The 13,680-nt window shown below is 36.8% G+C and overlaps 1 protein-coding gene across 1 annotated transcript in view; it reads right to left on the bottom strand.

Moving 5' to 3' along the window:
* The window catches only part of LOC103800591 (brain-specific angiogenesis inhibitor 3), a gene marked incomplete at its 5' end in the record, with an annotated part of 44,254 nt that extends 30,778 nt beyond the window's left edge, over positions 1-13,476 (bottom strand). The window contains 6 exons of the mRNA XM_009072971.1: positions 1,478-1,649; positions 1,989-2,087; positions 5,514-5,599; positions 7,819-7,885; positions 12,689-12,758; positions 13,326-13,476. Coding sequence (XP_009071219.1) covers positions 1,478-1,649; positions 1,989-2,087; positions 5,514-5,599; positions 7,819-7,885; positions 12,689-12,758; positions 13,326-13,476 — 645 coding nt within the window. The remainder of the gene's footprint in view (positions 1-1,477; positions 1,650-1,988; positions 2,088-5,513; positions 5,600-7,818; positions 7,886-12,688; positions 12,759-13,325) is intronic.
* Positions 13,477-13,680: the final 204 nt, after the last annotated feature.

Below are 13,680 nucleotides of genomic sequence, written 5' to 3'. Positions count from 1 at the left end.
AAAGAAAACATTGCAGAAAATAAGGGCAAGGCATTTCTAGATAAAACAGATTTGTCTTGAGTATTATCTCTCAGTCTGCATGTATTTTTATCATGAACAAAAAGTCAAAAGAAGAAAAAAGAAAAAGTATTAAAAGAGGTAAGCCTCTCCCAGCATGAAAGCTGATAAACTAAGAAATGCAAAAGTTTATAGCCTTTAAAAGCATGATTAAAGTGGGAAGGGATCAGCACAATGCAAGGTGCTAATTTCTGAAAGATATTGATTTTTTTCTTTGAAAATTGGAAACCTAATTCTTTTATAAGATAATCATGTATGCATACTGTGTAGGATAGTCATATAAAGCTCATGCAAAGTGGTTCAGCACTGAAAGATTTGAATATATTATGTCACTCATAATTATTTTGCATTAATATACTGAGTTTCAGTGCTTAAAGGGTGCCAGTGGTGGAAAGGGAAACCACTGTGTGAGATTGCTCACCCAGTGTTGACAATGAACCTTTCTTGAAACATCTTCCTGTTTATTCTGTCCTGAGGTGCTTTCAGATAACTCCTGCCTATCACAGGGAACCATGCTGGACAGTGCAATTTCATTTACTGATGTGGTCAATATCCTGAAGTAGATAAGTTATTAGCACACAGGTATGCTGGTGGACCAGGATGCTGCTCTCCAGTCCAGCACCACCTGCTGATTTTTGATAGACAGCCCCATTACCACAGGTCTGCCAACAAAGCTGTTATGCTACTGCTCTCAAACCCATCTCAATAAAAATGTGGGTTTAGTTAGCAGATTAGATAGGTTAGAGATGCTGTCACCAGAGCCAGATTAAAGAGCACTTGTGTAGGAGCTTTGCCATCAGATTTCAGTGGTGCTGAATCCTGTGGCAGGTGGCACTGAGCTGTGAAGGACAGGCCAGGGTTGTCCTTGCTGTTCTCAAAGCACTCATCTGTCTTCATCCTTATTGTCCACGTAAGTTAGGTATGTTGTACAGTTAAGTATGTTGCCTTAAGTATGTACTTGAGTTTGTAGAACTGAAAGGGTAGATCTTCACCAACAGAACACATCATCATCTTCTGTCCTCTTTCAGGGACAGTATAAGCAGAAATCATTTTGTGTTTGAATCTGTTTTAGAGAGTGTAAAAATCTATAGATTTTGGCCTTCAGGAAAAGGACATTCATGCTTGAATTTTCCTGTACTCACAATATTGGCAAAGTCTAATGCTTAAACTGTACTTGGGATTGATTAAAAGACACCTTGAATTAAGTCTGTAGAGTTTTATACTGCAACTGACATTCTGCACTTGGAATTAACGGATCTTCCCTCTCTCTCTTTCACTTGTTCCTATATGTTACAACATAAAATACTTCTCTCTTTCCATGAAATATATTTCTGCAGAGCAAGCTGTATTTGACATTAAAGAGCAGTTGAGAGATTAACAGGAGCACAGCCCTTTAGAAAACTGGGAAGCCATTTCTCACCTCCCTTCGGAGAATACAATGGACCATGACAATAACAAAGCCTTGTAATGAATCAAATACTGCAAAAAGTATCTGAAATAATATTGATCTTTTGTCTGTCATGGCCAGAACTGCAGACATCCAAGTCAGGGCTAGAAGTGGCAATACCACACAGGAACTCCAAAGGGATGCCCTAGTGAAAAAAGAAAGAGAAAAGCAGCATTGTAATATTGTAAAAAATGGTTAAAACTCACTATTAAAGCAAAACATATTTAACGATGGTACTTTATGAAGTTAACTTGAAAATCACAGACAAGAATGTAACAGTCATACTTTATCTTCTAAAGAATATCCTGCATTCAGTTAATAAAGACAGTTGCAAATTTTACTTCTATTTCTTTTTTAAAAAAAGTATTTAAATGTGCTTAGCACTCTATACATTGTTAGCAAACACAGTTGTCATCATCAAACTATTGTCTCACATGCACTGTATAAGATTTGTAACAAGAAGATGTAAATGATCAGGACTAACATGGCATTACTGGCGGTGGTGGCTGACAAAGCTGTTGTTGAAACTACTCCACACTTGGCACATTTGAGCGTCAAACCGCTATGAGGCTCACTCATCTGACTGCAAACAAACAGAACACCCACAAAAAGAACAAAATATTGAATTGTCACCAAAGAAACGTTGCTACTGAAATTTAGCTTTTATATATGATGTCATGCAGAAAGAGTAAGTAGACTTATTCAGGATGTAAGCTCTATGTTGTTGCAAAACTGTACTTTGTACTTTACACATTATTGTTAGCTTTAAATGTTAATGCTAAGGGGCTTCATTTCATGCAAACTCTCTTTCTTCCATTTAAGCTAAAAAGGGCCCCAAATGTCCAGTGACCAAAACTGCTCAGTACACTGAAGTAAACATAAGCACGTGCTAGGATAGACAGACAAAGTGAAATCCCTCTATTCAGACCTGTTAAAAGACTGTTGCATTTAAACTTGCTTGAGATAGAGTATAGGACACTTAAAAGAGGAATGTGAAATATGTACCATCACAGACCATTAATAGGGAAGGAAACCTGCAAAATTTATTGAAGCATCAAATCAGTATGGGCATCCTGCATAGTAAGATTTGTACTAATGACCTGCATGGCCCACTAACATCTGGAGTGGTTTTGTTCATACCATATGAAGGTCTGAATACAGGGCTTGAAATGTATGGAATCTGATGAAATAAATATCAATTGGTACTAAAAAAAAAAGGGTGACCTGTTTTGCATTTTAATAAAACACAGTACACAAGCATTAAGCTCAAAGCATTTTGTATGGACAATTGTACCTCGGCACCTGTCAGAAGAGTTAAAGGATAAAACCTGGAATTTAAGGTTTCTTTTCCATACAGCATGCATTCAACTTCCTGAGTCGACTAAAAAAAAATTTTTGCTATTCCTTTTCTTTCTGCTATCAGAACCAGGAAAAACCATAGCTGACTGAGGTGCAACAGGAAGGGTGCTTTACCTATTCCCAGATGGAAAGTGGTCAACATGGTGAAGATAGGTAACACTTCATCCTTTTCCCCAGTTATTTCAACCAACAGAACTCATTTCTATTGCCAAACCCAGCATTTTCAAGATTTTTAACGTACTGCCAAAACCAACATTGAATTCCAGTGTTTTCCATTTTGATAAACCAGATTATGACTTTCCATTAAAAAGCACAGTATATTTCCCACAAAAATGCAATTTTTTTTTCACAAGAAAACAGTGAGAACCATGACATTTCATAAGATGATTGTGGGGTGTGAACATAACTAAGTGAATTCACATCCATTTACACCAATAAAAAATATACATTAAAGAATGACCTAGAAAAATGCCTTGGGTAAACACAAACTAAGCTTGGGAAACTACTTTCCCTCTTTGCCTGCCAATATTTCAATAATATCAGACTGAATTACTCTCTTTACCTCTATAAAACTGCTCTGGATCTTGAAAATAATAATAGAACTTGATGTGTATATAAACCAAATATAAATTTTCTGGCTGGGCATTTACGTATGCTACCACTTTTGCCAGGAAAATGATTGACACTGTGATTGAGATCCACCAACATATTTTTTTTTTCCCACTTGCTGATTCTTCTTATGCTTATTAAGGTGCTAAAAAGCATACAGAGTTAGTATATTTCACCCCATTCTCTTGCTTTAAATCCTACAGCTGAACTTTGGACTGAACGTTTGACAAATCTGATGTTTGCCAGAAAGAATGAAGTTACCTTCCTGAGCATGGCTGGCAAGAGGTACTTGAGAAATGAGTGCAACCATCTTTCTACCTGAGGTCAAATTCTGAACCAATTTCTATGCCCCAAAGAATGACCCAAGAGATGTTACTTGCCAAGGAGTATCATGGAATGCTCTTGTCAAACCACCATCTCATACTATCACACAAGTTAAGATTGTTTCTCGTTAGGGTTGTCTCACAATAGTTGGATTATTTCTGACAGAAATACTTTAAATTCTTTATTCATTAAAGATTAATTAAAAATTAATTCAACTGAGAAGTTTCTTTACTAAGTTTCACAATCAGAAAGCAAATTATTTGTTTCATCAGGAATGCAGAGTATATATTTCTATCACCTACGACTGAGTAGCTGGAAAAAAAATACAGTTAAATCTAAGCTTGGATAACCTTATAAAAAGTACAAAGCCAAACTCATGGTTGTTCCAGCTCCTTATATCACTGAGCATATATGAATTTGAATTGGTGACTAGGAAGTCATTGCTACTTCTGAAATATTTTGAAATATATTTTTTTAATAGCCTAGATTTCCCTAGTGCTATTACAGACATAAGAATGTTGATGGGGCAACGTAGACAAAGGTAAGATGGAAGAATTAATACTTTCTAATGAAAAAGGAAGAAAACAGAAAAAATAACATTAAAGCTTTTGGTGCATGTTTATCAGAATGATGGTGAAAGAAATGAAAACCAGAAAGACTTAACTGAATTAACATTAAATGCCAATCACACCAGCTGAAGTATTTATAATAAATGTACTCAGCTAATCAATGAACTGGACTTACTAGGAATGCTACTGTTTGTTACATAGTAAAATAATTAAAAGTGAAACTGCAATAAATTTGCCCAAAGCAGTAATACACCGTGAAATGTAGATACCATTGCTTATCACTGTTAGAAAGGCAGATTTTGGTGGAGTTAACTACAAACTGGCCCAAAAGACAATATTAAAAAATGTAGCTGTAAGAAAATCATTTCTCAAAGTTTCAATATATTTTCATAAGCATTAAGGAGGTGCTGATGCACTTGTGAAATATTTTCCCCCAACAGGCAATAAATCAAGGTTTGCTGCTGCAGTGCTTCAAATCATTGTCATCCACTGAAAAACAGTTTCTGATACCACCACTGTCATAATCCTTCTCATGATAACAAACAGAATTTGAATGTAAATGCAAGTAAACAATCAATAACAGACATTTACCTTTTTTCTTTTTCAGCTTTTAAAATGTTTTACTTCTAAATTCTTTTGCATTACACCTATGCAGATGCTATGTGGATGTAAGGCAAATTCTTAACATAGTCAAAATGGCAGAATAATTGAGCTGAGTAAGGGATATATTGCTATACAATATACTTTATAACACTTTACACAAATGAGTAACATTTCCTACCACAGTCGTTAAATTTGACAGCTAGACAAAAATAATCAGTTCCTTCAGTACACACAGTTCAAAAAACCTTTTTCCTAACTGCAGCAACTTTAACCATCCTGTGAAAAGCCTGCTCAGATTTGTTTAATCCTCATTCTTATCAACTTAATACTGTTGTACTTGTGTTTTATTATGTTTAGTTTGTTTGGTTGCATTGCCTCAGGAAAATGCAATCACAGTTTTTGAGATTAATGGAATCTGTTAGACACACTGTTACACTGATATAAAAGTTCACAGCACAATCAAAAGCAGTTTTTGGTGAATATCTGTCATTGAAAATTGGTGAAAAACTTTTGATATGCTTGAAAATAACCCAATTGTTGCTTACCCCGCTCTGTGTTTGAGCTTTTTATCTAGGATTCCATCTCTGGAAACAAGTTTATTAAATACCAAAATGCCAATCACCATGTTGACCTGTCAAACAGAAAACAAACAGTTGGTTTTTCTGTGCCTAAAAGAAAATATTGCATCTTGTTATTTTAGAAAAAGGTTCTCACAGGCCTGCAAAATGCCTCCTCTTACATTCCCAAGTATCCCTTGAGAAATTGTGTAGCACCATCCCTGAACACACCAAAATGCTGAATTTCCTAGTGGGTAACACATACAGACCCTGCAATAGTCTTGGTTTTGAATCTTGAGTTATGCCTAGTTTTAAGACATATATATGTACATGCCAGAATCTTGAGTGATATGGCCTTAATTTTTGTCAGTTTTACTTGCAGCAGTATATCCTATTCCAGCAAAACCACTGCACTTGAGTTATGTGCAAGGGGAAGAACTAGTTGGAACATATGATGACAGTAACCATGTTCCTTTTTAAACATTTATGGCCCATGTGGGTGTTCCCACTTATGCAGAACCAGCCTGTGGTTTTCCATATCTTCCTGCACATTAGTCACTGTCTATGTCATTCACCAAAATGCCAGTTTTGAGCCTTGTTTGACTGCAGTTTACTATTTTTGTGGACCAGATAAATTCCTGGGGTAAGTCTGTTTAGCTCCATTTAAGTAAATGGGGTTATGATCACATACATGGGTTGAAGATCTAACCTCAAAAAATTTCAAGTGTTTCAGGAGTCAGACTTTGGCACTTAATGGACATACTAATGGCATTTAATTGACAACTTAATGACTGTTATTATCCACTTGCATTATTGAACTGAACTCGATGAACCTCTCTCTGCATGGCCCTGCAAAGAGGTAATACCAATTTTTGAATCTACTAAATAAATGTTCCTTTTTTGGGTATTTATTAGAAAAGGGTAATCCTTTTTTCCTTTCAAACAGGTTTTTCAATACCTGTGCCAAAATAACTAATTGTTGCTAATCTGTCCTGCCAACTCTTTTTCAGCTCTATTTTCAGCATTAACATTTTTCAGCTGATGTTATATAATTCTTTGGCTTCATTCACTTAGGCTTGAGTGGCTGCATGGAACAGTTCCTTCCACAGCTACTAGCTAATGGTAGGGCAAACTGTGACTGTGAAGTTCAAATATCTCTGAACAAAGACTTGCCAATTACACAGAGAACATACAGTTCCATGTGAAAATTATGACTGGCTTTTTGTAAACATCCTTGGCTTCACTACCATGACAGGGACTGTGAGTTGTACAAAAGGATCCTGGATTGACTCCAGGCAATGATGAGACAAACTCTATGGAAGTAGTAAACATCCATTTCAGGAAAATTTATGTAGCTAAATAGCTGTATCTTTGATGACTAGTAAGACAGATTCCCTTTTACAAGGGAAAATCAGAAACAACCAGTGCTGATTGAGCTATCGTAGCATGAAACTGGTGGAGTGGAAAGAGGAATAAGATTCAAAATCTGTAAGGGAAAAATACTAAACGAATTATTGTGCAAAAACTATACAGACTGCAGAGCAGATGACTGATAGCCAGTGGCACAAGTAGGATGTAATTCATCTTACCCTGAAGTAGACACCTGAAATACCTCTGATGGTTTGAGCTCTAAAAGTATCTTTTTCTCCACTGAGAAATAGAAAATATGGTTTGAGCTCTAAAAGTATCTTTTTCCCCACTGAGAAATAGGAAATATGGCTGGGATAACTAGCTCAGATGCAGAAATCTACATTGCAGATGCCTACAACTAGGCAAAAGTGAATCCTATACCTAAATGCATTTCCAGAGATGTGGAAGATTAATACACAAATGAGTAACATTTCTCAGCTATGATGATTTTTTTTTCTTTGCCTTCAAAAGCAGTAGCTATGGAGAACCTGCTGGCTAGTTCCACTCCTTCTGTTGCTTTTGCTGGCACAGCAATATACTGCCAAGCAGCACTCTATCAAGACTGTCACTGAGCTTCACAAGGCAGAGACAATTGCGTAGATGCTGCTGGTAATAACTCAGTGATGCTTGTACCAAGTTTTCTGTGCTACTAATCAGTACATTATTCTTCCACAGCTTGCTGTGTAAACATGGAGAGATAACTGGATAACGAAGTGATAGAATGAAACGAATCATGCATTCAAAATACAGAAGGTATGTTAAACAATACTGAGCTCTGTATTTACAGCAAAATGCAATGTTACTGTACAGCTAAGCTTTCATAATTTAAATAGCACTTTCCATCATTTTCTATAAAAATACTGGAAATTATAATAATGTTTACCAAGACAACGGCAGCTGCAGGTCCAACGAAAGCATAAAGGAGCCCTCCTTCCAGAGACAGCCAACAGCTGGAAAGAACATGAGAGAAGAACTAACACAAATTAAAAATAAGTATAACACATTGTCAAGAAAGAATTAATAATTACTACAGCATGAGATCCTTCTGACATAAGAGATTCATATGCACACACAAAAAAGAATGTTTGCTGATAGGATGATCTAGAATGTTTAAAGGTATTTCCATTACCATTGTTAGCATTTCAAAATCTTTAATGTGAGGTATGCATAAACTGAAATGCCTAAAATGTATTAAGAGCACCATAGAAAGTAAGTCTGTAAACCTTCCTTGAATCTCCTCTGACAATATATGATGAGTTAACTCAGGTAGGTATTTAGAAACATTTCCAGCTTACAATGTTTGACAGTTATATACTTAAAGCAATGAATGGTCAAGTACCTGTAATGCAGAATTTCAGAAAAAAACAGGTTTCTACACATCCTGTCATTTAATAATTGCTATTAGAACTATATTTTAAACATAATATTCCCATTAGAGAGAAATCATACATGATCTAACTGTTCTGTATTCTCTGGAATATTTTGCAAACAATTTAAATGCATATTTTAAAGCATCTGAAAGCTGCAGTTTCTGGAGATCTACTAATCTTACAGAGTTTGTCATACTGCATCACAGCATTCACTGAAAACCATCAGATTTTCAAACACAGAGCACTTACAGAATCAAATTCTAAATATTTGATACACCATGATGTAAAGCTTTCCATATCTGCAAAGGATCAGGAGCTTCACACACTGAAGCAAATGCAGCTGTGCTATTTTCCCAGTGATTACACATTCAAAGAACTGCATGTTTATTTGAATGCATTATCACACCTACATATAAGAAAACTCAAGTATATGCATTCAAATAATTTACTTGGATCTCACATCCAGAAACATTCGCACACATAATCATAGATACCTTATTTTCCAGTACTGGTTTTGTACTTTTGAAAACCAAGTAAATTAAATGCAAGCACATCATAATGCCAATGGTCTGTTAAGGCTGGAAAGAATAAAAGTGTTTTCCATTGCAATGAAGCCATGTGAAAAGTGTCACATGAACCCAATTGCACCAGTGTGCTAAATTCTGGAATGATAAATCGATGCAAATAGTTTCTATCTGCTTCACTGTTAAAAAGGTAATACATGTCAGGCTATTCTGCATCTTAACTCAAAAACCAACGACTAGAGTAATGATCAATTTATTTTTGTAATGTCAAAGAAAAATGCTTTCCAAATTTTCTGCAATTTTTCTTGCTATACTTTTCAAAAGCTAGGTTATTTATCATGAGAGCCTGGGAACAAAGATTTGTGAGAGGGGGAAATATATTCACAGTGCAGTTCCTTACCAGCATGAACTTTCCAACTAAGTGAAGATGACCACTCTGCGTAAGTAAGACACGTCACTAAAATTTTCATGTTTGTTGGGAGACATAAACATCAGTTCATAAAAATAGTCAATGTACTGTATTTGAAACATAATTTCAGTTACCTGGGTTGGAAAAAGGTTCAAGAAAGTGTTTTTTTTTTTAATAAAACAAAACCAGTTTCTACCACAGAATCTTTAAGACCAAGAGAGAATTGTTCCTTCCCTTTTCCATGTTCTCAAGTAAAAAGGCTGTTCAAAAGAGTAATATCCCCTTAGAGGCAGAGCTGGAAAAAATGTAGGGCTTGTCCTTTTTCCTTTACACAATCTGAATTTTCAACAGTCTGGATTTTCACCAATTTGTGACATCATTGCTGCAATATATTCGACATCTCCTACTTGATGACTCTGAAATTCACTTTTTCCCAATCTTATTCTGTTGAAGACTTTCTGAAGACAGATTCTCAGGTGCCTTCTTACACTGTAAGGCAATTATTGTTAATTTTTAACTCTTTTTTCCTTCTCCTCTTCTTTTTATTTCTTCATATTTGTGCTTTATACTTGTTTTCATTTTGTTTTGTCTTCTTTCTCTCTCATGCCCAAGTAGCAGTAAGACATATAAATTGATTAGTATTAAGAGCAGCCACTGGCGGTTTTATGGGACCATGTTACATGGCCATAAAATTCTGCTGAGTGATGAAGCATCTGTACACTTGCTCCTGTGTCCTGTACATTTTGTGAGTTGTTTGATGCTCTCCAGGAGAACAATTCCTTCTCTTAAGAAAACATGGCAACAGTATGACTATGACAGAATTTTAATTTTTTGTTGATATAATTATTTTCTGTAACTTATATGCACTTTGTAAACATGAGTAGTCCATGCAAGTTTACTAACTATAACTCATAGCAGCACTTTGTAAACATGAGTAGTCCATGCAGGTTTATTAACTATATCTCATAGCAATGTTGTTTTCATAGCTCTGATTGTCTGAAGAATAGTAGCAGCAATAAATATTAGACTTACAGAAATATTTGGAAAAAGCTATTAAGCTTTTTGACACACAAATCTTTTTCAGATAGCCTGAAATATCAAAAATCTTGTATCTGTGGTTTCTTTCATTATATTTGGGAAATTTCTTCAGCTTCTGTATCTACATCACTGCAAATGTCTGCATGAAGTATTTTTCATATGCAGTTTTAAATGTACAGAAATACAACTGTCTAATAATTAGGACTCAGAGAAAAAGACAAATCAGAGGCTGATGACCACAGGTATTGGTTCCAGTGCGAACAATTCAAGCCACCTCCATCAGACATATAGTGCATGAGATCTTCAAAGATCCTTGGGCCTTCTCCCATTCCATGAATCTCTTCATGTGTAGAACTACAGGACTGGAATCAATTCCTTAAATGTTCCCCATTTGAAACCTTCAATTTCAAAAATAGCATCTTACAGACCAGGAATAGTTTGCAAGAGGATGTGCATCTGATGACAGCATGTGTGTAATTGTTTGCAGCCAAACAGACAAAATACAGTGCATGCAGTTAAAAAACTTAAACAAGTGCTTTAGTTATGGGAGAAGGAGCAGGACAGCAGCTCTGCTTTTACAACATCCAACAGTTGTCATGGGACACAATTCTTTGCTGCCTTCTAGGGTAGGACAGCATATCAGCTGGTGATGGAGGAGTAATCTCCATTCCTTGCCTTGCTGTTTTCCTTATGTAATTCTGATGTCAAATGCCAAGAAAACATATTTGCAAATAAGACGAGAAAGCTGCATGATGGTTCTGTTAGTCCCTTGTGCACTTCCATTTGCTCTTTTCTCCCACAGTACCGTGTCAGCTGGATTTGGATCCTGAGAGAGGAGCTGTTCCATGTACAGACCTGCCCGTTTTTACTTTCCAGGTTACCCTTAATGAATGATTTGTTGCTTTGTCTGAATATTTCAGTATATCCTTTTTAAAAAATGCATTCAGCCCAGGAAGGAAGCAGGAAGCAGCTCTAACTAAAGCAAGTACTCACACATGAATGATTTCAGTAGAGCAAATGCAATGGGATCAGTCCTTCAAGGGACAGAGTTACGTCCCCAAAGGGGTCTGGACATTGTAATTTTGTGATTTTTAATTCTCACAGCCTAAATGGTTCTCCAGTCGTGGTTCAAGGAATAAATAATAAAAAAGCCAGCAAGATGAGCATATAGTTAAAAAAAATGTCAGAGAAGTACGTCCTCAATTTAACACCCAAAAGAGGGCTTAGGCCATTGTTTCACTCCTGACACTACAGCTCTAAGTGCAAGTTAAGCACTTCAGTTACATAAGACATTCCTCATTAAAAAAACTCAAGATGCACGTTGTCGCAGTTAAAAACTCAAGTGCTCAATGGTTAGAGCCTGTACTCAGGAAGAGATTTGGTTTTGAATCCTTACCCACCCAGAGCTGGAGTGAGGGCTTGAAGCCTCCCCTGCCATGTGCCAAGATGGTGAGACACACAGGGATGGGAGGGGGAATCCTGCGCTCACTCAGTGATGATGCTAAGGAGAATAATTAAATATTCATTGAAGTGAGGACTTGACCTAACTCATCCACATCTCTGATGAATGCTCTCATTACCAGGCTACAGAGTCATATTTCCTCTCTTTCTGTCCAGATGCATACTTAATTTCTTAGGCAACGTGAGGAGAGCTCCAAACAGGCCGACCGAGGGAAATGCACTCTCACATACATAATGGTGGTTGGAGCACTCCTCTGGCAGGAGGGAGGCTCAGCCCAAGCTTCTTCTTCAGGAGAAGACCAAAGGACAGTCTCTCTGAGGAGTGAATTTTCCAAGGTGCTCAATACACACTGGAACCACCCAGGTGGCTGAACAGGAACTGTATTAATTGAATACAAATGAAGTACACAGATTTCCTCCTTGCTGTCTCTCAAGTACAGCCCAGTCCAGGAAATGGGCTGGATCAGGCTCTCCTGGAGAGAGAAGCTGGATGGTAGAACTATTTTGAGATCTCTGCAGGGTTTTGGCTCCAAGCTGCTCAGGGGCATTAAAGCTGAGGTACATGCAGAAACGTGGGTGCTAGAGACATTTGCCAGTATAGTTTTAGATATGCTTGAAGTCTGGCAGGGGATAGTAATAATATTTAACATTCTGTTTTGCAAACCTATAAAAGTGTTAGGAATCTAAGTGGACCTAATCTTCACTGTTGCTTAAAAGCTTACTATTTCAAAACCTGAGAGGAAATGCAGGATTCCTGGTGCTTTGCTGAGCTCAGTCCAAGACTGCCATACTGTTTTCTTTTGTTCTTTTGTGGATCACTCAGTGACTCTTAGGGCAGTGCCAAGTGTGAATGGGATACCTGTAGAGCCTTTAGAGTACGGTGGGCGGTTCCTGATGGGTATGACAATCTTGATAATTAAAAACATAATCTATCATTTCAGATTGACTTACTAGTGGGCTGTTCCATATCCTTTTGTCTTGGTAAAGCCTATTGATATTGCAACCACTAATGCTGGCAATCCTGAAAAAAAACCCAAAACAGTAATAATCATTAGATGCTGAGTACAATATTGCTGTTCTGCCTGGACAAAAAATGACAGGGCAAGTTAATGCAAAATGCCCAATTTTACATGGAATGAATTATTTAATGAATGACAGTGCTATTGCAGGATTTGTTTTTCTGAAGCACTGGCAGGGAGGAGGACACTGTTTTCTGCCCACGGTGTACCACTTTGATGTAGCTAAATTGCTGGTACATTTGACAGGTCTTAAGGAGAACTAGAAAGAGGCTTCATGAATATTCAGAGAATGTTTTATTCTTGTTTTATTTTGATTTCTTGATATTATGTTATTTTGCTGAGAATCTTCTAAAATTTTGTTAAAACATATTTATAAAAGAATGCGACAACATACACCAGCATAGCTTGAGCCTGAGATAAAGTGGTAAGGCTCCTAACCTAGTTTTTTTTTTAGTAACATGCTGTCTACTATCTTTCAGGTTTACTGAAGAAAATTATATCCTTGACATTGTCACTGTATTAAATGCTTCATTCCAATGATTCTTGGGAAATGAGTTTTACTGACTTACCCCATCCAAGGCACAGGAAACGTTTCCTTATGAGCCGTGTCCTAATTTTTCCAGTAACAGCCATATATGACTGCCACGCTTCTGTCAAAACCCAACAGAATGAAGCTAAGAAGAAGAAGTGTAAAAACGCGGTGGTTGTGGTGCAGATGCCCTGCAGGGAGCAAAGAGAAGCTCTGCTGAATACTTAGGGACACTCATTTCTCTTTTCAATTCAAAGAGTTGTCATATTCTATCATCTTGACCTTTATCCTTAGCATCAACTCCCCCTTTGTGATGTAGTGGCCACAAAGAGAGAGAGAGAAAGAGAGATGTTGATGGGGATTAGGCAGAAGAGGTTTTGACTTGCTTTCCCAAA

Source organism: Acanthisitta chloris, unplaced genomic scaffold (assembly GCF_000695815.1).
Source record: "Acanthisitta chloris isolate BGI_N310 unplaced genomic scaffold, ASM69581v1 scaffold2714, whole genome shotgun sequence".
Classification (NCBI taxonomy): domain Eukaryota; kingdom Metazoa; phylum Chordata; class Aves; order Passeriformes; family Acanthisittidae; genus Acanthisitta; species Acanthisitta chloris.
This window is presented reverse-complemented; position numbering and strand designations above follow the sequence as displayed.